This window comes from Lutra lutra, chromosome 5, assembly GCF_902655055.1.
Source record: "Lutra lutra chromosome 5, mLutLut1.2, whole genome shotgun sequence".
NCBI classification, from domain to species: domain Eukaryota; kingdom Metazoa; phylum Chordata; class Mammalia; order Carnivora; family Mustelidae; genus Lutra; species Lutra lutra.
The window spans coordinates 94523247-94546385 of record NC_062282.1 but is presented as its reverse complement, the minus strand read 5'-3'; the positions used below and the strand labels follow the sequence as shown (position 1 = coordinate 94546385).

The following is a 23139-nucleotide window of genomic DNA, read 5'->3' as shown; positions in this document are numbered from 1 at the left end:
AGAAAAAGGAGTCACCTGGAAATATTTTAAAACTCTCAAACATCAATAAGAAAAATGCAACCAATAAGAAAATGGACAAAATTTATATAGGGATTTCACAGATGAAAAAATGCAATAGTCAATATTCATATAAAGCTACAATTATTCCCCATTAGTTATTAGGAAATTGAAATTAAAAACCCAGTGAGATACCACTTTTATACCTATCAGACTGGAAAATCTAAAGGACTGAAAATACCAAATGTGATAGATAAAGGTGATGATAAATCAGTACATTTAGGAAAAGCTGTAACAAGTTCTGTGGAATCATATGGGGAAGACAAATATGAAATCACAAAGAACCAAGTATTTAAATGATAGTTTCAGTATCTTGGGATACAAAAAGGTGAAGGAAATTGTTTGGTTATCCGAAAGGTGCACCATTCTTTTTTAAAATTTGGGTGTACAGTAGATGATAGGATACAAAGGAATCTTTTAAAGTATCTAATTCATATTTTAAGTTTTCTTTGGTACAAAATCTTTCAAATAAGACTGATTTTCTTACATTTGCTTTCATATTATGCTTAAGTGTATCTATACCAAATCTGGGGATGAGTCTCTACAGTTAGTTATTACTTTATAAAATAGTACATGTTTATAAATGTCTTTAAACTATTTTCTTGGTTCAAACCACTGTATAAAGTTATATCTGTCCTTAAACTACTTTCTTCACGCCTCAGGGATTTCATAAATCAATTTATTTTTTGCCTCAACCATACAAGCCCCATTTCTATCTCCTTTTGGTTTCATGTCATCATGGTACTGATTTTTTAGGTCTTCTGTAGAAGCTCCCCCGCATCCTGGCTCCTTGAAGATCAGAGTCCTCCATACCTGCAGCTTTCTAGACTCCATAATATCACAAGTTGTAAATGCTAAAACTGCACAGTAGTTCATGCACTGACCATGGTTTTATAAAAGGAGAAATTACATATTATGTCCATATTGTATGATTATCATTCTACAGAAAGAAATTCTCAAAGGTCAAAAAAGTATTAGAGATTGCTTTGACCTTATTTTGATAATTTAGGATGTGATTGCACATTAGCTCATTTGATCCTTACAACAATATTAATTAGATTGTACATATATACATGCTCCCATTTTACATATGGGAAAAAAGAAACAGAAGAATGGGTTCCTATGACAACTCTGAAGTCATTCCACTAGTCAGACCTGAACCCAGAAACTGGTATTCCTATTCCACTGTAATATCTCTGCAACACGCAGTACACCAAGACACTGCTATTTTCTACTTGTTTTAAATTTGTGAGACAATTGTCTCACAATCCTTATAAGGAATACTAGTGCTTTGGTCAAATACAACTTTTGTCAAATCTGATACTTTTGCAATGAACTCATTATCCACATATTAAACATTATTGACAGCAAGGCAAAGTAAATTTAATCATTTGTTTTTCTCAAATTTTGCTCTTAATATATAGTTTCTATTTTCTTCATATACATATTGAAGCTTTCACCCAGAAGATACTTAGCAAAATTCTTCCTTAAAACTGATCAATGCAGAAACACATTTCCACTAACATTTTAGTAAAAAATGGCTTCAAAAAGAGACCTTGGACAAAGTTACTGAACTTTTTTTTTTTTTTTAAATATTTTATTTATTCATTTTACAGACAGAGATCACAAGTAGGCAGAGAGGCAGGCAGAGAGAGAGAGGAGGAAGCAGGCTCCCTGCTGAGCAGGACCCTGGGACCATGACCCGAGCCGAAGGCAGAGGCTTTAACCCACTGAGCCACCCAGGCGCCCCGTTACTGAACTTTTTTGCATTAGTTTCCTTACCTCCAAAAAGATGGAATGCTTTTCTACAGCTTGGTAGTGGCCATTTTGCAGAGCTGGATTTCTGAAAGCTTTGTTTTATTTTCAAATATTCTTTAGGAAAGAATCTTTTTGTGGCATTGTTCAGTTCTAGAATAAAGCAAAAGAAAACAGTAGTTAAACATTAATTTGAGTACAATGGCAAGAATATGAAAAATTATTGTTGTAGTATTTTGATAATCAATTCAGATCGCTTTAAGAGAGAAGGAAAAGTGGAGTCAACACTGTAATTTTAACTCAAGCAAACCTAATTCCCCCAAATTCACAGTTGATACAACTTTGATGTGTCTACACATAGAAAACAGATCTACTGGGTATCTCCTATGTCCTCTGCTATGCCAGACACAGCCAAGAGTGGGACACAGTCCCTGTCCTCAAGAAGACTGAAGAGTAAAAGATGGAAGTAAACAGACAGAAAAGGAGAAAAATGTATTCTAGATGTGTGAAAGAGCAACTTGAGTGCAATAATGGCTCGGGATGAATGACGAAAAGGCAAAACCTCTTGAGTACTTTTTCCTACTTCATAATCTCTATTTCATTCTATATGTGGTGGTCAAGCATTTACTGAATCTAATGCTACTGATTTTGAGGGAGTTTAAAAAATACGGAATCAAATTCTCAACTTTTCAGAGATTTGCTTATGAGCCAAAAAGAAAATATTCCGTTGAAGTAAACATAGAGCAATCTGTGAAAAGGCAGGAGGATACTTATTTTAAATTCTAGAAAATATCCGAACTCTATATGAGCCACAGAAAGCATAAGGACATAGAGAAGAAATGCTCACATTTAAGGAGAACAACACAAGTCAGGGAAAGAGTTAAATCTGCTATTACAGCCTGCATTCAATAGAATATGGCTAGTTTGAATCACAGAAATACCAGTCATATAAATTTTTTAAAGAAAATTCTATATTTAAATTCAATTTAGTTAACATATACTATATTATTAGTTTGAGGGGTAGGATTTAGTGATTCTTCAGTTGCATAGACTACTCAGTGCTCATTACACCAAATACCCTCCTTAATGCAGTAATGTAGGTCTTAAAACCAACTCTTTCGACCTAGCAGTTTCTCACCCTCAGGTCTACTGGTAAGTACACACCCTATAGAATATGGGGTTCAGAAGAGTTCTGCATGCTGGGAAAAGAGAGGCCAGTCAGGAATATCCCACTCAGTATTGATGACTATCTGTACATCCTATGAAAATAAATTTAAACTTTATTTTCACATTCTTTACTAGTAAATCATTCAAAGCTAAAATCTGGCTTAGGAAGTCCCATTATTCAGTTAAATATGCATCCTAATGACAAAGGCCAGATATAACAGAGACAAAAACAAACCAAGAAATGTGTATTTGACAGTGTCAAAATTGAGTTATGGGTGTTACAGCCTGTGAATCATGATAATTACATAATTTATGCTGAACTCATGTTTGTATTTAGGACTTCCTATTTTATTAGCCAGGCAAGCCATAGTTAAAGATTTATCCACTTTTTTTTTTTTTTAAAGATTTTGTCTATTTATTTGACAGACAGAGATTACAAGTAGGCAGAGAGGCAGGCAGAGAGAGAGAAGAGGAAGCAGGCTCCCCGCTGAGCAGAGAGCCCAAGGCAGGGCTCAATCCCAGGACCCTGAGATCATGACCCAAGCCGAAGGCAGAGGCTTTAACCCACTGAGCCACCCAGGCGCCCCAAGATTTATCCACTTTAATCTGATAATTCCATTTATTATTTCTATTACAGTACTTTATACTCATAATTTTTATTCCAGAATAGTAAATGAACTGTTACCATTTTTAACCCTTCAGTCCCAGGAGAACTCTGTTAATATTGTAAGACTTTTTCAAGTTAGAGCATTTATCCAAGCTTTCACCTCAAGCAGTGTGTTCACTTTGTACTTACTGAGGTTCTTTAATGACTTTGGACCACTCAAGAATCATTTTAGTCAATGTTTCATCACCCAAGAAAAAGTAGTTTACTCTCTGCTAGAGGAATAATAAGGGGAGGAGAAGATCTAGTAAATTAAGCTCAGTTTAACCATCACATTTACTGAGCTCTATGATTAAGATGAAATGTTAAGTACTTTATACTGTGATGATGCATACTTTTATTCTTTTGTATGTAAAGTTATATTTCAAGATTCAGAAAATGGCTTTTGAAGTCCTATGGATACAGATATAATACTGGACCCTCAAAAGACTATCACAGCATCCATTCCTGGCTTCTAAGAATCCATAATTCTGTCTTCTGTGTGTAAAGAAATTGGGTTCTCTCTTCCCTGTCCATTGCATCACATTCAATGCTACAGTCTGGTTTATCACTTTTAAAAACTGTCACACACGTCTATGTTAAATATCCAATGGTATAGAAGGGCAAAAACAAAACAAAACAATCATGTGTTCCACTCCTTATTTCTACCCCCACTTCCAATCCCCAAGGACTGTTTAAGTGCTCCTATTGGTAGTTTTTTTCCTGGAGATTAACCTCCTCAAGTAAAAGTCAGTCATTTTTAAGACTTGGTTTGCAAAGCACTAGCAATATGTGAAATGATCAGGGTAATACTGAATGAAAATGTTTAAAAATGTCAAAGTTACCTATTTAATGTGTAGAAGAAATGTATAAACTAGATCAAATAAATTCACAAATATATTGCTAAGAATGAGGCTAATGTCAGTATTTAAGAAAAAAATGGTGATATGAAGAAAATTCTTAAGAAAAAAGTAATTCAGGTGGCACATGGATACAGTAAAAATTGTAAAGGTGGTACCAGATGGGTGCTTCACATGGGTACAAAATGAGTTTTACCAGAGAGTTAAGATCCTTTGCAAATGGCACTTTCTTGCCCCTCTTACACAGGTGCAAAGTAAGCATTGCCTTTGAGGCCCTGAAGATTTTAAGATACTTTGTGCACTTTCATTGTTTGAAAAGCACTGCTCTAAATATGCTTACTTTGATATTTCTTTATAATAAAAATATTTATTTCCACATATTAAAGCTTGAGAATGACTGCACTAGAAAATATCATGACACAGTCAGATACTCTTACTGATAAAAAGAATGAGTCTGGATTTCAGGTTCAGTGACTATTCTGTACAAGACAAACAAAAAAATAAAAGAGTGGAGGCATGGATGGACACAAGAACAAAACCACTATTAGCATAAGAATTAACAGACTGGACTTACTGGTAGAGAATAAGAGGAAGTGTAAAATGCTCTTAATGGGAATAGGGATAATAGACGAAGACCAATGATAGAGTAGATAAAAAGAGAAGTGTGATATTCTTTCGGATGAGCTGCATGTCCTGGATAAAGCCCAGCAGGACACGAGAATGTCAGACGGAACACAGAAGAATTCTCAACTGTGTAGGACTGGCCCCAAAACACTAGGATAACTGTCATCACTGCTCCCACTGACTAGATGCCAGTATCATCCCCCAATTATTGAGACAGCCAAAATATCCCCGGTGAAAAATCATAGCCCTCCTCCATGCTTTAAGTCCTGGATTAGCTTAAATGTCATTTCCTTATTTAGTTAAGGACTTCTATGCACAAGGTAAAATTTTCTTTTCTTTTTTCCAATACAGTTTACCAGTATATCTGCTCATCAGCGTGTTCTGCTAGGTAAAGGCCCGAAAATAGGGGGTATAGAGGTAGGGGCATTAAAGGGGAGATGGAGCTTGAATGGAAGCAAAGAGTGAAACAAGGGAGTCACTCTTGCTGGGGGTTTGGTGCATCTGAATGGGGAGGAGCGATGGCACTGAGTGATTTCGCAGTTGGGGAGGAGGTCATACTGACCCTGGCTCCCTTTGCAATCAATATCTGAGACACTCGCACTTACTATATAACCATGGGTTAGGAGCTCCAAACATGGATACTGGGTCTGTAGTAGGACTGCCTACAGTAGGATCCTTCAGTGTCAGTCCACAACAGGGAAGTGACATGCTTGGTTTGAAGGCTTCGGTCAGAAAGTCAATTCAAGAAAATACGACACGTTCCCTCAAACAAAAGCATGATGTTCCTGTCTGAGGTATTCCTCTTCTGTCACCTTGACAACCCCCACTCCACATAATGCTTGTTAACCATGGCCTTTTCCTTTCCTTGACGTGCTGATTTTAGATGGCCTGCAGATCCTGTTATGAAGCATATAGCTCCTCCCTGAATAGACTAAGTGTTGGGATACTGATGTGGGGACCCTGCATCAGAAATGATGTGAGGTTGCCAGTCAATGAATGGGAAGGGACTCACCTATCCAGTCTTCCTCCTCAGACCTGCCTACACTGGTGTCCTTCTCATCTTCAAAGAAAAAAAGTACTCTAATATAATTTGGGACACACCAGAATTTCCCCAATCTCACAAGCAAGCTTAGAATCTGCCTTGTCCAAACTTGAGGACCCTCCTTTTTTCCAAAGTGACTTCACCATTTTATGTTTTATTTATTTTTAATGTTTTAAATTTATTTTTTATTAACATGTAATGTATTATTTGTTTCAGGGGTACAGGTCTGTGATTCATCAGTCTCTAAGTACTCTAAGACAATAAACTAACTTCTCCAAAGTATCACCAAAAGCACTTGAAACCAGAAAAGGAAAAAAGTCTCTTTTACAAGAGCAACAACAAAAATATACAGGCAGAAAGCTAGTAAGAATTGTGCAGAGGGGCGCCTGGGTGGCTCAGTGGGTTAAAGCCTCTGCCTTCAGCTCAGGTCATGGTCTCAGGGTCCTGGGATCGAGCCCCGCATCGGGCTCTCTGCTCAGCAGGGAGCCTGCTTCCACCCAACCCCTGCCTGCCTCTCTGCTTACTTGTGATCTCTGTCAAATAAATAAGTAAAAATCTTAAAAAAAAAAAAAAAGAATTGTGCAGAGACTTTAGGAAGGAGATTGCAGAAATGTATTGAGAGGTGATATACCATAATAACAATTACTCAATGTTATATCAATGTAAATTAAAAATATGAATTATTCCCATATAACTTATAATTTTAATGTACTTTTGAGTTATTAAAACATTCAAGATACAGTAGCTTTATGAGTAAAGTAGGGGCGCCTGGGTGGCTCAGTGGGTTAAGCCTCTGCCTTCGGCTCAGGTCATGATCTCATGGTCTTGGGATCGAGCCCCACGTCAGCCTCTCTGCTCAGCAGGGAGCCTGCTTCCCCCTCTCACTCTGCATACTTATGATCTCTGTCTCTCTGTCAAATAAATAAAATCTTTAAAAAAAAGAGTAAAGTAATGGGGGTGGTGCCTGTGTGGCTCAGTCAGCTAAGTGTCCAGCTCTTGATTTCAGCTCAAGTCATGATCTCTGAGTCCTTAGTTGGAGCCTCCCCTGCTAAGGGCTCCGTACTCAGTGTGAAATCTGCTTGAGATTCTCCCTCTGCCCTTTCCCCTGCTCACAGGTGCACTTTCTCTCTCTAAAATAAATAAAAATCTTAAAAAAGCATAAAGTAACAGTATACAATAAGATGGAAATATGAATGGAAAAGAACAGCTGCAAAGAAATACATTTATATTTTAGTAATTATTATTATTTTTTAAAGAATGGAAATTCAATTAGAACAGGAAAAATGGACTGTTCAACAATGTTACCAGGATAAATGTCTAAGGACATGGAAAAAAAGCACTCCATTCTTAAACCAGGCACCATAAAGGTGTTAAATGGAGTTAAACGTGGGGATAGAAGGACAAAATGGAAACCTAAAATAAATGTAATAAAAAGAATGTTTATATTATTCTTTAGTGGATAAGGCCTTTTAATACCTAACTTTGAAATTAGAAATAATAAACACCAAGGTTGCTACATGAGGTCTCATAAAAATAGAAAAGTTCTGCACAGTCACAAAACATAATAAACATAACTAAAGTACAAAGGACAAACAGGAAAATGATTTACTGCCTATGACAAAAGTTGACACTAATTAAAAAACATATTTTTAAAAGATTTTTATTTATTTATTTGAGAGATAGATAGCAAGAGAGAGAGAGAGAGCACAGAGAGAGAGTGAGAGGGAGAAGCACACTCCCTGCTGAGCTAAGAGCCTGATGCGGGGCTTGATCCTAGGACCTTGAGATTGTGACCTAAGCTGAAGGCAGACGCTTAACCCACTGACCCACTCAGGTGCCCCTAAAAAGTCTTCTTGTTAATAAGCAAGAAAAACCATAGGAAAAATCAGCAAAGGTCAGGGTTAGAGATTTTAAAAGAAACAGAACAAAACAAACAAAAAATGCCCAGAGTGTAGAGAAAATAAACCCTTGGATAATGCTGCTTACAATAATTTTGGAACATAATTTTGCAACATATACATAGCTTAAAACACAGAGGGCTTTAACTACCAGTCCTACTTCTGGAAATCCCTTGCAAAAAAATACTCAGTGATGTGTGAAAAAAAATATTTATCCCTATATACTAGCAAATAATAACAAATAAATAACTAAACTAAGTGTCCCATATAGTAGACAACTTAAGTAGTTCATGACATATGACAAGCATTTTTTAGTGAAGCCAAGAAGGTTAAAAAAAAAGCCCTATGTACAATATGATCACATTTTTTTCTGTAAGAAAAATAATTCAGTTCACATATGTAAAATATTCTAGAAAGATACACAGTCAAGGCAGTCTCTAAATGTTAGGACTTTGGAGGATTTTGAGTTTATAATTCTATCTGGATGTTCCGATTCTTCTCTAATGAAATTATATTACTTACATAATTTAAAAAGTTATTTTTATAAGAAAACTAGAGTATAATGTTTTGGCTACTAGCGATGTCACTTGCCCTAAATTATACTTTGGTATTTCCTCAGCATTTATCAGAGTATACCGAAAGACACAGTGTCAGGAAACCTGATACTGCATTTGCTCTGAGGATGTTTTTGAGGACACTGCCTACTCTGTTTCTCAATATGCCCTAGAAGAGAAATCACATAAGAATTCCTTTTCAAGTGCCAGAAAAATGTTCGCTTTTTCTTAGGAAGTGGGATGTTTCTTTTAACGAACCATGAGAACCACTTAATTGTACACTTACTTTTATTTTTCCTTAGAAGGGAGACTATTTAAAACTAAACACTTCCTCTAATAATAGTTACTATATACAGTCATATGGTTTATGTATCTGCCCATCTACACTCACCTGCAGAATGTGGAGATAGCATCTTCCTCCCTAACATTCGTTCCACAGTAGTGCACTCAGTAAATATTAGCTCTGCTTACTTCTATCCTTCTTCCCTTTTTCTTCAGCAATTCTCTATGTTCCACATTCATTTGTTTTTCCTCTCTCCATTAGTGCGTTTTAAATACTATGTTAATTGGGTGATGGGCATTAAGGAGGGCACAAGATGTGATGAGCTCTGGGTATTATACAAAACTGATAAATTACTGAACACTACACCTGAAACTAATGATATACTACTATAATTTGGCTAGTTGAATTTAAATAAAAAAAAATAAAAGAATAAATAGTATGTCATATTCCATCTTTACTGATACTTAGGTAATTATGTTAACAAAACAGAAGAGTTACCTGTCTGGAAAAAGACTCTGGAAATAATTGTCCGACACAATGGGCAGGGAGTGCTTGCAGGATTGTCTTTGGCAAGAGTCCGTAAGCAGGGCTCACAGAAGATGTGGTGGCATGGGTAACACATGTATGGGTTGAAATAAACATCCAGGCACACTGCACAGATGTAACTTTCCTTTTCTTCTGCATATTCATTGTCATCATCTGTACTCATCTCATTATTCAAAGTCTGCAAAACATAAGCAAAAATAATTTTCCTGGTTCAGTATGAGATTGGTTTCCTTAAGAGTGAGTGCCTTTATATTTTGTTAAAATGAATAAAAATATTTATGAGAAGCACGTAATATCTGTTTTTGTGATATATTTAAAGTTACAGAAAGATTACCTTGCAACATAAGAAGAAACTCAAAACATACACGAAAAACCCAGAAGTCTTAATTTTTCTTTTTAGTTTTTTATATAATGCTGAATGCTAAAACATACCCAAAATACTGAAGCATACCCGTATCTCTATTTAACCAGTACTAGTTAAATAAGTATCAGGTATGCCCATCCCAGGATTATAGACAGATTCCCCATTTATCCTATTCCCACTACGGCAAATAAAGTGCTTGTCACAAGGTTATGGAGCCTTGTATTGGCACGTGCAGATGATGAAAAGTGAGGGCAAGAGGATATCATATTTATCCTCATACCATGCAGGCATTTTCTATATTTTGTCCCTTTGTGGACCTCAAGGCCCCAAGAAATGGCCAAAGCCTAATGTACATCAGGCAGCAGACAAGGCAAAAAGACTTGCAGTAATTCCGGGATGAGCCTTGTGCTGGGAAATAGGATGAGTCCCTTCCTGCCTCCCAAAGAAAATAGGTAAGAAAGAGGTACTTAGGAAAGAGGCAGCTTAGACATTAGCAGCACGAGATCTGGTAAAAGAATTCCTGTGACTTAGCCTCACAATTTCCCCATCTGTGAAGATGATGTGAGGATGACACAAGGTAATCCACTAGATAACAGGCACTCTGTGAAATCCCATATAAAAAACAAAGTTTAATACAGAGAGGATATGAAGTAAATGTCTCTTGCCAACAGAAAGCTTGTGGCTATGATCTGAACAATAATAACGAAAAATCTGCAGGAAAGGCAACAAAATCCATAATTTTCATTCATTATTGATGTATGAATATTTCCTCCTAAACTTCTAAGATATTTGCAAAGCGAAAGGCATAAGTAAATAATTAGTACTGAATTGGGCATCCCAAATAAAAACATCTACGGACCTAGATGCTGATTTACCTAAATTTTATTTCATAATGCCAGCTTATTCTGCTTGCATTAGATGCTCAGGACTATGCCTTGAGATTTGAACTAATTAACCTTGAAGAAACCCAGGGCATTAAAAAAAACCATAATTTGTAGAACCTCTTAAAGCATTTCAAATCATGACCCAAATATTTGCACAGAATTTTATTTCTATGAAGTACTTTGTCTCTACATATGCAACAAAAGTAACTAGATTTCAGTAAAATACACATCAAAGAAATAAAATCTTTGTTATTTAAAAACACAACAATATTTTAAAAATAAGCTTGATATAAGTTTGAAAACAGAAAGTAAGGTCACAACTATTCAGCTATTATTTAAGCTAAGTGAAGCAACCCTCCCCATAGAAATAACATTAATAAAGAGCTGTGGAATTCACTATGTTTTAAGGAGTTAAAAAGTTTAAGAGTTTTTATTAATTCAGAACAATTTATATCTGCCAATAAATATGGTTATACAAGAAGACAACAAAGTACTTCAAGGATAGAGTTCTACAGGGTTTTTCTCCAAATTGCAGAGATATGCGGTTGTATAATAGAAAATTTGCTGTTGGATGGAGAACTACACTTTTTAAAGTTTTTTATTTAAATTCTCATTAGTTAGGCAATTATATTTAAAAAATTAATTACTCACTAAAGGAGTACTACCAACCTAGAAAGTGGTTTTTAATAGGTGTGTCTATGAACTCATCTTCTATCTCCTCAACGGCTTTTTTTTTTTTTAACTTTATTTATTTATGACAGAGAGACAAAGCAAGAGAGGGAACATAAGCTGGGTGAGTGGAAGAGGGAGAAGCAGGCTTCCCCCTGGGCCCAGTGCAGGGCTCAGTCGACCTGAGCCGAAGGCAGATGCTTAACAGCTGAGCCATCCAGGCACTTCTCAATATTTCAATTGTTATAGATGAAGACCCCAGAAATGTTTCTGAAATGGAGGAAAGAGGACAGAAAAGAGAGCTGGCAAGAACGAAAATCCTTTCTGGAACAAGGTATGCCGTTAGCAAATAATATAAAAATGTAAACTATGCTAAACCAGTTGGCAGAGTCAAGATTAAAAAAGATCGAATTTAACAGGGATATATATAAATTCCTAATTGAAGACTCCAAAATGGACTGCACATGTAGAAGATGAACAAAACTTAGCTAAAAGCAATTTATGTAAAGAAGACCTAGGGATTTTAACTGACTTAACTAAGCTCAATATATGACGTGGTTACTTAAAAAGTAAATCTAAATTCAAGCGTGGGATAGGGTGGGCTTATGTGCCTCTCACTGTACAAAGATCACAACAGATTTGTAGCTACTTGGAGGAACACAGATAAACTAGAGTTATCAATAGAAACACTGAGGGCCACAGCAGCATGACTTCTGAAGCCATCTCCTTGGAAGAACTGTTAAAAGATGGAGGGTATTCAGGCACCTGGGTGGCTTAGTCAGTTAAGCCTCTGCCTTCAGCCCGGGTCATGATCCCAGGGTCCTGGGATCAAGTCCTGATTCAGACTCTGTGCTCATAGGGGAGTCTGCTTCTCCCTCAACCCACACCTCTTTGCTGGTGATCTCTTTCTCAAGCTCTTTTTCTCTCAAGTAAATAAATAAAACCTTAAAAAAAAAAGATGGAGGATATTCATTCAGAAAAATATTAAGAGGAGATGAGATAAACAAGCATCTGCAGGAGAGTGATCCTAATTTTCTCTGTGTAGTTTTCATGAATAGATCTAAAAACAAACGGATATTAAGAGAAAGTAGATTATAAAATACCTATTTACAAGCCAAAATGACATGAACACAGCATACCATTTTTCCTCGTACACAGTACACTTGTCATGGAGCTAAACATTTATCTTGTGTTCCCCATGAAATACTTTGGGACTAGAAATAAGACAAAGTTGTACATATTAACTAATTTCCTGAACATAAAACCCCTAGGAAGTAGGTAGTGTTACTATCAGCATTTTTTAGAATAAAGAAAACTGAGAAACCTAGAGCTCATTAACTCAGATGGCTAGTGGTGCAGCTGGGATTTCAATCCAGCCCGTATGGATCTGGAGCAGCACTCTTCTTCACTACCACATTCTTAAGTGAGTTTAGGGACTTTGAAATGTCCTAGCAAAAAATAAATGTTAACGTCTGATGATTATGATGTAGGTTAAAAGAAAAAGACAAATTTAGATAGGATCTACAGGGAAGTAAGTGTTAAGGCATAGTTATTAAAATTAGCAAATGAATATAATAGGTGCCCAATGTACAACTAGTTTTGGCTCCAGGGGAATTATTCCACAAAGAACCACACGCATGCAGGCTCTCAAACTCCTTTCTAGGGGCTTCCAGTCTCAGAAGAGGACAAAGTAAACTGATACATAATCTAAAGCAATGTTTCCAAAAAACCCAGTAAAAACTAGCCCAAAAATTAACAGACCAAGAGTTGTTATTAGTAATAATGACAACAAAACAGCAGTGCCTCTAGCTCATTTACAATATTGTGATTACTGCTATATTTGGTCTTATTCCTCCAACTTACTGTTTTTTAATGTGATAGGAGGGCAGTGAGTAAGAGCAAGACTCCAGAGCCTGTTTGGGCTCTGCCACTACTGCCTGTGAGACCTTATGCAAATCACTTAACTCCCTGGAGTCTCACTTTCCTAATTTGTAAGGTGGGAATACAGGAAGTACCTAACTCATAGACGCTGAAAGGATTAAATGAGGGAATATATATAAAACATTCAGAACAGTACCTGGAGCGTGTTTGCTGCTGTTATTATATTTAATGTTGTATTGAAGACTTTAAAAAACGAGTCTTACATTTACAGAAAAATTGTACAGAAAATAATAAAGAATTCCCACATACCTCCTTCCACCACACACACACACACACACACACACACACACACACACACACACACACATGCATGCACCCATGTGCACATGCACATACATAGTTTCACCTTCTGTTACCATTATGGTACATTTTTAGAGTTGATAACCAATACTGATACATTACTATTAACTGAAGTCCTTAGTTTATTATTTTAGTATATAGGCTGCCAAAGCGAGCCCAAGTCCATACTTTACATTAGGGTTCAGTCTTGGCTTTGTACATTCTATGGGTTTTAACAAATGAATGTCATCTATCCACAATTACAATATCACATAGAATTGTTTCACTGCCCTAAAAGCCCCATGCTCCCCCTATTCATCCCTTTTATCTTTTCTCCAACTCCTGTCAACTACTGGTCTCTATATAGTGTTCCTTCCCCAGAACGTCATGTAATAGGAGTTACACAGGATGTAGCCTTCTCAGACTGGCTCCTTTCACTTAGCGTTATGCATTCAAAGTTCTTCCTAATTGATCTTGAAGTTACTCCAGGTCGCTAATGAGAACTGCTCTTAATTCTACATCAGTTAATATCTTGGCTTTTAAGAAAAGCAATAAATTTGCTTCATTTTCTAAGTAAATGCAAACTGCCTTCCACCCTTTGGATATTCCTGAAAGACTGTGGTCCAGTGATGGCGGGCTGTCTTATTTTCTAGGACTGTTACATTCTTTTCAAAAACTTATCTTTATAATTCTATTTTCTTTAAACGTATGAGTTGAAATCAATATCATGATTTGATTTTGCTTCAACCTGTCTCCAAAGAAAGTAACAAATATAATGAAAATAAGTTAAAATTTGCACCTAATTAATTTATTCTGTGTGTATATATATTCTACCACATGCAGGGGGGAAAAAAAAGCCAAAAGCCAGTTTCTGCTAAGAATGAGCTTGATGAAGCAGGAAAAAGATTAATTTTTATTAATTATTTTTTAATACACCATGGGAGAGAAACAGGAAGTACACAGAAAGCATTTCTGCTGCATACCGAAGCATTTTTTTTTTTTTTTTAAAGAAAAAGCTTCTTTGTTATTGTTTTAGTTGTAAGCTGAACTAGCTGTTTTTCCCACTGAATACCACTGTTATGTAATAAACAATGGCCAGGGAATCTCATTATTTAGATCTGGTTATTTGACAGGCATTTTAACAAAAATGAACAAAACAAACCTGTCACTTCAAAGGTAAAAACTGATAGTATTTGTTGCCAAATAAAATGATAAAATTTGGGCTTTCAAGCAAAAATAAAAATTTTAGAAATCTTCTAGATGCTTATAGCTTCCTAATACAGAATTCTCTGAAGAGACGATATTAACAATTTTTTGATATTGCTTACTGAAATATGACATTTAGAAGAGCTGTATGATTCAGTGAACCAAGAGTTAAATGCATGATATTACAAAACTATGCATAAGTAAGTTAAGTATTCAAAGTGTAAAGACAGACCAATGGATTTCAATGTAACAGAGTATTTAAAGTTCACATCAAGTGCAGATTCCATATTGCAACTAACTTTTAATAATCTAGCACTTGTCAAGTTTTGGTGTAATATCAAAGACATCTATCCAAAATCATCTTGAAAAGCCATTATAATACAATTCCATTTTCTGTCTATGTGTCTAGCTAGATTTTCTTCATATACTTCAATCAAAACAAAAGAAAAAGCTGGGGACATCACATTGCTGGATTTCAAGCTTTATTACAAAGCTGTGATCACCAAGACAGCATGGTACTGGCACAAAAATAGACACACAGACCAACATAACAGAGCAGAGATCCCAGATATGGACCCTTAACTCTATGGTCAAATAATCTTTGACAAAGCAGGAAAAAATATCCAATGGAAAAAAGACAGTCTCTTCAATAAATTGTGCTGGAAAATTGGACAGCTATATACAGAAGAATGAAACTCGACCGTTCTCTTACATCATACACAAAGATAAAACTCAAAATGTTTGAAAGACCTCAATGTGAGACAGTAATCCATCAAAATCCTAGAGAACACAGGCAGCAACCTCTTCAACATTGGCCACGGGAACTTCTTTTAAGACACGTCTCCAAAGAAAACAAAAGCGAAAATGAACTTTTGGGACTTCATCAAGATCAAAAGCACAGCAAAGGAAACAGTCAGCAAAACAAAGAGGCAACCCATGGAATGGGAGAAGATATTCGCAAATGACACTACAGACAAGGGGCTGATATCCAAGATCTATAAAGAACTTCTCAAACTCAACACCCACAAAAAGATAACCAAGTCAAAAAACAGGCAGAAGACGAGCAGACTCTTCTCCAAAGAAGAAATACAAATGGCTAACAGGCACATGAAAAAGTGTTTATTATCATCATTAGCCAGCCATCAGGGGAAGTCAAATCAAAATCACATTGAGATACCACCTTACACCAGTTAGAACAGCCAAAATTAAAAAGGCAAGAAACAACAAATGTTGGAGAGGAGTGGAGAAAGGGGAACCCTCTTACACTGTTGGTGGGAATGCAAATTGGTGCAGCCACTTTGGAACACAGTGTGGAGGTTCCTCAAAAAATTAAAAATAGAGCTACCCTATGACCTGGCAATTGCACTACTGGGTATTTACCTCAAAGGTACAGATGTAGTGAAAAGAAGGGCCCTATGCACCGCAATGTTCTTAGCAGCAATGTCCACAATAGCCAAACTGTGGAAATAGCTGAGATGCCCTTCAACAGACGAATGGATAAAGAAGATGTGGTCCATAGACACAATGGAATATTACTCAGCCATCACAAAGGATGAATAACCAACTTTTGCATCAACATAGATGGGACTAGAGGAGATTATGCTGAGTGAAATAGGTCAAGCAGAGAAAGAGCATTATCATATGGTTTCACTTACTTGTGGAACCTAAAGAATAAAATGGAGGATATAAGGAGAAAGAAGAGAAAAATGAAGGGGGGGAAATCAGAGGGGGAGATGAATCATGAGAGACTGTGGACTCTGAGAAACAAACTGAGGGTTTCAGAGGGGACGGGGGTGGCGGGATGTGTTGGCCCAAAGACGGGTATTAAGGAGGGCACATATGGCATGGAGCACTGGGTAATATATGTAAATAATGCATCTTATTAATATATGTAAATAATGCATCAAAAACTAATGACATGATGATTCACAGAACTGTACCCTGGGGGGCAAATAATACATTATATGTTAATAAAAATAATTTAAAAGAACTAATGACATACTGCATGGTGACTAACGTAACAAAATAAAATAATAAAAAACAGAAAAATAACAACATATGGCAACAGATTGTACACAGAAACAGATGTGAGAATACATATGTTGTTTATTAGGCCAAATATTAAAGAGATTTGCAAAAATTAAAACAAATGCCATTCTTCTCAAATTTTTTGAATAAATTATTTTTTTATTTATGTGTGAAATTTATTGTTGAAGATTGTAAATATGTAAACCATACCTATAAAAATTGATACATTTAACTGAACTTTTTTTTAAATTAAAAAATTTTTTTTATTAACATATTATGTATTATTAGCCCCAGGGGTATAGGTCTGTGAATCACCAGGTTTACACACTTCACAGAACTCACCATAGTATATACCTTCCCCAATGTCCATAACCCCACCACCCTCTCCTTAGCCCCCTCCCCCCAGCAACCCTCAGTTTGTTTTGTGAGATTAAGAGTCTCTTATGGTTTGTCTCCCTCCTGATCCCATCTTGTTTCATTTATTCTTTTCCTACCCCCAAGCCCCTGACATTGCATCTCAATTTCCTCATATCAGGGAGATCATATGATAATTGTCTTTCTCTGATTGACTTATTTCGCTATCATAATACCCTCTAGTCCACATCATCGCAAATGGCAAGATTTCATTTCTTTTGATGGCTGCATAGTATTCCATTGTATATATATCTCACATCTTCTTTATCCATTGAATAAATTATTTTTCATAATATATGTTATGATTCCATGTAATGAAATTATCTGTGTATGAATAAATCTTTAGAATGTCTTCTCAGTTTTAATATATAATATGGTAAATATTTATAATCCATATACACAAAAGTTCTTTGGGGTTCTCAATAACTTTAAGATTTTAAAGCGATCTTGAGCCCAAAAAGTATGAGAACAAATACACTAGGAGGTAGAAAGCAAAGGTGACTTGGGTCATAGGACTGTATTAGATACTGTACTGAAGCATGTACGTTTTTAGTGAATTGGCAATATTAACAGTAATCTCATCTTACTAAGCAAGATGATTTAGGGAAAGAATATAATGCGGAGTCTAAATTATGGTCAGGTCTCTTCTGTCTGAGATCTAAAGATATAAAGCTCCAAGAAGTATGAAAAGAATGGCAGCACACGGTAGGTAAGGAGAGAGGAAATAAGTATGGAGCATTTACTTCAGAAAGCCATACCTAGATATGCCACCGTATAGAGAGAAAAAGCAATCCGCTTAATATTTACAGTTCTATTAGATGACAAATAACCTCATTTATTTTTTTTATTTGTATCTCTTTAAAGATTTTATTTATTGGGAGAGAGCATGTGTGCAAACAATGGGAGGAGCAAAGGGAGAGGGACAAGAAAACTCCGAACTGACTGCAGAGACCAATGCAGGGCTCACCTCAGGACCCTGGGATCATGACCTGAGCTGAAATATAGAGTGGGACAATCAACCGACTGAGCCACCCAGGAGCTCAATAAATAATATCATTTAAAAATGAAAAGCAAGGGGTGCCTGGGTGGCTCAGTGGTTAAGTGTCTGCTTTCAGCTTAGGTCATGATCCCAGGGTCCTGGTATCAAGCCCCGCATTGAGCCCTATATCGGGTTCCCTGCTCAGCAGAAGGCCTGCTTCTCCCTCTCCCATTCCCCCTGCTTGTGTTTCCTCTCTCACTGTCTCTCTCTCTCTGTCAAATAAATAAACAAAATCTTTAAAAATAAATGAAAAGCAAGAGCTACTATAATACTCTGAGGTGGCCTCTAAAGCATCAAGGAAAGATGAAATGATCTTCAATAGGATTTTAGTTATACTTTCTATGTTATAATTATGGGATAACTGGCAACTCATATGGGGTTCTTAATACAAATATTCACCTAATCAGAACACCTCATTAATAAGCTATTCTAGATAGACTGCAAATTACTTTATCTGAACTGGTTTTTTATAGCACTTTGCAAAACAGAAATACAGCTTTAGATTAGAGCTAATTCTAGGAATCTATGTCAAAATAATCTAAATATCCTGGCTTGAGTACTTGTGTACTTAAAAAAAAAAAATCCAAAATAACATCCCAAGGTGTAGAGTGAATGTCAGTAGTTAGTACCTACAAAAGAAGAAACACACCAAATCCCTACAACCTACAGTAAAGGAAAAACAGAATTCATGGGTTCTCAAATGAATACTGGGGCTGTTATAATTCAAAATTTTGAGTGGAAATTTCCCAGTATTTATTCCTGTAATCTTCCAGCATACCCACAGAAAGGAAGAGACTAAATGAAGGCTCTGCATACCTCTAGGAGGTGACCAATGATGGCTGAGAATATTTTTTCCCATACCATCATACTTCTCTGGATGTTTGTAGGTTATTACCATACTGAGTATTGCCCAAGCCATCAGATACAGAGTTATTCAGAAACCATTTATTCATTATGTTACTTCATAAATAAAAATCCCTTCAGGCCTCCACTCTATATACTGATGAAACTAGATATATGTATAAAATAGAACATTCCAAAGAAGTACATATGGTCACTTTCCCTATACTGGCCTTTGGAAGACTTATATTTATCCCATTAAAAGCTCCGGGGTATGCAACTTTGTGGAGCTTATTTGTTCTTTTTTAAATATGAATATTAAACCACAGTGGTAATCAATTTACTTATGAAGCAAAAAATCAAGTAAATGAAGAAAAAAAACTAAGGAAATAGTCCTTGCCTTGAAAGAACAGAAAATGACCCACATTCACAGTAAATAATTGCAAATGCTCAGCCCAGAATTTATAAATTTCCCCAGATTACTTGGGTCTGGGGACTAAACGCAATGAATTAGAATGGAAACTCTTCTTCAGCAAAATTCAAAGAATATATTTCTGCCATTTCTGGCTTACTTTAGAGTACATATGTGCTCTAAAATTTACTGTTTTTTTTTTTAATAGAAAAACTTATGACTTCTGCTTTATATAAGTTGTATTGCTCACCACCCCCATTTTTGGCATTTGAAATAAAATGTTTGCAATATTTTGCAGTGCTGGTCACTTTTTCAAAGTATCTTCTGTTTTTAGTTTGAAAACCAAGGATATGCTAGCAGTTATTTTAAAAATACTACATGTTCTGCACAAGTTATTAGATCTTTATAAAATGATAAATGCTGCAGTATATATCCTATGCATATTTTTATGGAAACATTTAAATTTAATAATCACATACACTAAAAAATTACTATCCTGTCTGAAATTAAAGGAAGAGTGTTTTGTTATATAACATTTCTAACATATTAGTGATTCTGAAAGTTTTCACCTCATTTACAAAGTCTTCTGCCATGTTTACTTAAGGGAAGAAAAATGCGAATTCTAGGTCATTGGTTAGCTCCAAAAAGGAAAATATTGAGATATTATATCTTTATTTATGCTTATAGTTGGTAATACACAACCACATAGTTAGAGTGCACTAGTTACCATTTTCTTAAAGACTACAAAATGTAGTCATTATTCTACGGAACACATTACTTTGTCTCGATGTTGGAGAGAGGAGAGGGAGAGAGAACGCACTTCCCTTTGTCTTTTCTGGCTTCACTGTAACTGTCCATCTGCTTTATTTACCTTTCTCTTCAAGTGTGTCTTGTGTACAATTTCTGCCTATTACTGACCTTTTTTTTTTTTTCGCTATATAATTCATGTATCCAAAAACTCACCATTTTAAAGTGTACAGAGTTCAGGGGTTTTGGTATATTCATAAGGTGGTACAGCCATTTTACCACCATTGACTATCAGAAAAATTTCCTCACTCTGAAAAGAAACTGCATACCCATTATCAGTCACTTCCCATTTCCCTCTCTCCCCTTCTCCTGGAGCACCACCCTTGGAAACTGCAAATGTACTTTCTGTCTCTACAGATTTGCCTATTCTAAACATTTCATATAAACAAAATCATATAAAACATGTCCTGTTGTATCTGGCTTCTTTCAGTTAATGTTTTCAAGGTTTATCTCTCTTATAGTATGTAACAGCATTTCATTCCTTTTTATGACCAAGTAATATTTCATTGTATGGAGATCCCTCATTTGGTTTACTGTTCCTGACTTCTTATATATGTATTCTCTGCCAACGGCCTTTTAGTAATGGTCTTTAAGAAAACTGTGTTCTGTACTTTCTATTTCCCTACGTGAGCTTACCCTTTCTTACTGTCCTCAAAATCTATTTCCTTAGTACTGATACCAGCAAAATCTTTGTTTAATCTTATCCCTCTTCTGATCTCCAAATACAAATTTACCACTGCCTTTTGTAAATGACTAGGACTCCAATCTTAATATATTCTAACTTGAATTCACTTCTCGCCCAGATTTGACTCTTGATCCTTACCTCCTATATCCAATCCTTACCAAGTTTAGTTCTTAAAGTGTTACAGTGTCTCCCTGTACTCCCTGATGATTCCCTTTATTTTCATTGCCTAATTAAGCTTTTTAGTCTCTGTATTCTCTCAAAAAATATTTATTGAGTGCCTTCTGTGTACCAGCCACTTTCCCAGGCTCTGAGGATACACTATGGAGCTTCTAGTCTTGTGGCACAGAATAAAAAGATGCCAAGAAAGCATAAAACAGAGGAACTCGAATTAGTTTGGGGTCTAGAAAGACTTCTTTGAGGTTGTGGTATTTAAGTTAACCTCTTGTTAGAGATCTTTTTGTTATAAATGACAGAAAACGCAGGTTAAAGTGGCTCAAAAGTTCAAATGGAATCTACTGGTGCCAGTAATAGAAAAATCTAGAAGTGTATCTAGCTTTAGGCAAGAATTGACTCAGTACCCTAAACAACATCTCTAAAAACTATCTTTTTCTTTCTCAGGCCAAATTCCTCACGAATTTAGAACTTTTGCATAAGCTGTTCCTTCTGGTTACTCTTTCACCTCTACTCTTCCCTAATTCCTACATACCATTCAGACCTGCCTTGGTTTGGTTTAGTGGACACTTTTGGGAAATCCTCTCTAGCATTCATTCCACCCATCTTCTGCCAACAGTTTACTGATTTTTTTTTTTAATTGGGAAATTCACCCTTCCCCACTTATAGCCATAACTATGTGTTCCAGCTGGCCTTAAGTGATTCAGGGGAAATGATATGGGAGGACTACCAGGAGGCTAATACTGATATATCAGTAGCCCTACTTGAAAGACTGTACTTTCTGTGAAACAAAGTGTCCTCCAGATCTCTATACAGGACATCTACTATCCATTTGCAAGTCCCTGTCATAGGAATCTAAAATAGCCTGTGATCACATTAGATATAAAGGTTTTTGAATCCGAAATTATTAAAAATATACCAATATTCATGTTTTTTAAACTACTATTATTTCTGCTATTGTCAGAGCAAGGCAAGGGAGGCAAGGTAATAGAAGTGACTAGAAATGGCTAATCAATAGCCTTCAAACCATTTCTGTATAACTTCTGGCCATCAAAAAGGAATCACAAATATTATGTTTAATATATTTAATCACTGTATTCCTATTACTTAGAACAATGCTTGGCATATAGGAGATGCTCAGTAAGTACAACTTACATTTGAGAATAGGAAGATTGGTAAAAGAAAAATGTACTTGCCATACTGGAAAGACCTCAGAGAAACTATTCAGATGAATACAAGGAAAAAGATTAAAAATAACATCAATTTATACAGATAGAATGCATTAGCTGGGGTTCTCCAGAATCCAAACTACAGCAGAAGTTTACATGCTGTTACTTTACTAGGGAATGCGGGTGTGAGAGAAAAGAGAGTGAGTGAGATAAAGAGGAAGAGAAAATACGAGAGGCCTGAGTAGGCCTTTAATTGGTACCAAGTAGAGTCTTAGGAGAGGGTTACTGACTATTGTGTCCCAACTACATGTAGTGTGATCTATAGTCTGCTGAGGGAGGAAGGGAGAAAAAGGTATCTGCTGGTGCCCATCTCCTATTGATCCAAAGTGTGCTCCACTGGGCATTAATACCCCCTCATCTCCGGGTTACACACACATGAGAACTGAGTAGGCCTCACTGCATCTAATGCTTCAGTGACAATAGAGAAGCCCCCCGAGGCAAAAGCTCTTAACCTGCTTGCTGGAGTAGCTTCTGGACAGAGCGAAAGTGGAGTTGTTCTCCAAGGCTGTAGCTAGGCAAGAACAAGTACTGCTGAGGGGATTTGTGGAGGCACAGATAAATACACCTTAGTGTATTCATAGAGTGGAATACTATTCAGCAATAAAAAGAAATAAATTACTTACATACAAAACATCAATAGTGAATCATAAAACCAGTGTTTAATGGAAGAACCCTTACACTGAAGAGGATATAACACCTGATTCTATTTTGTAAAATTCCATAATTAGTTAGATTACTCTGT

General features: G+C 36.1%; 1 protein-coding gene across 1 annotated transcript in view; it reads right to left on the bottom strand.

Annotated features, from left to right (window-relative positions):
- Positions 1-23139, bottom strand: part of RNF180 (ring finger protein 180) — a 190121-nt gene that overhangs the window by 45807 nt on the left and 121175 nt on the right. The window contains exons 5-6 of the mRNA XM_047731593.1: positions 9382-9607; positions 1840-1965 (exon numbers count right to left, since the gene is read on the bottom strand). Of these exons, the coding sequence (XP_047587549.1) occupies positions 1840-1965; positions 9382-9607 (352 nt within the window). The remainder of the gene's footprint in view (positions 1-1839; positions 1966-9381; positions 9608-23139) is intronic.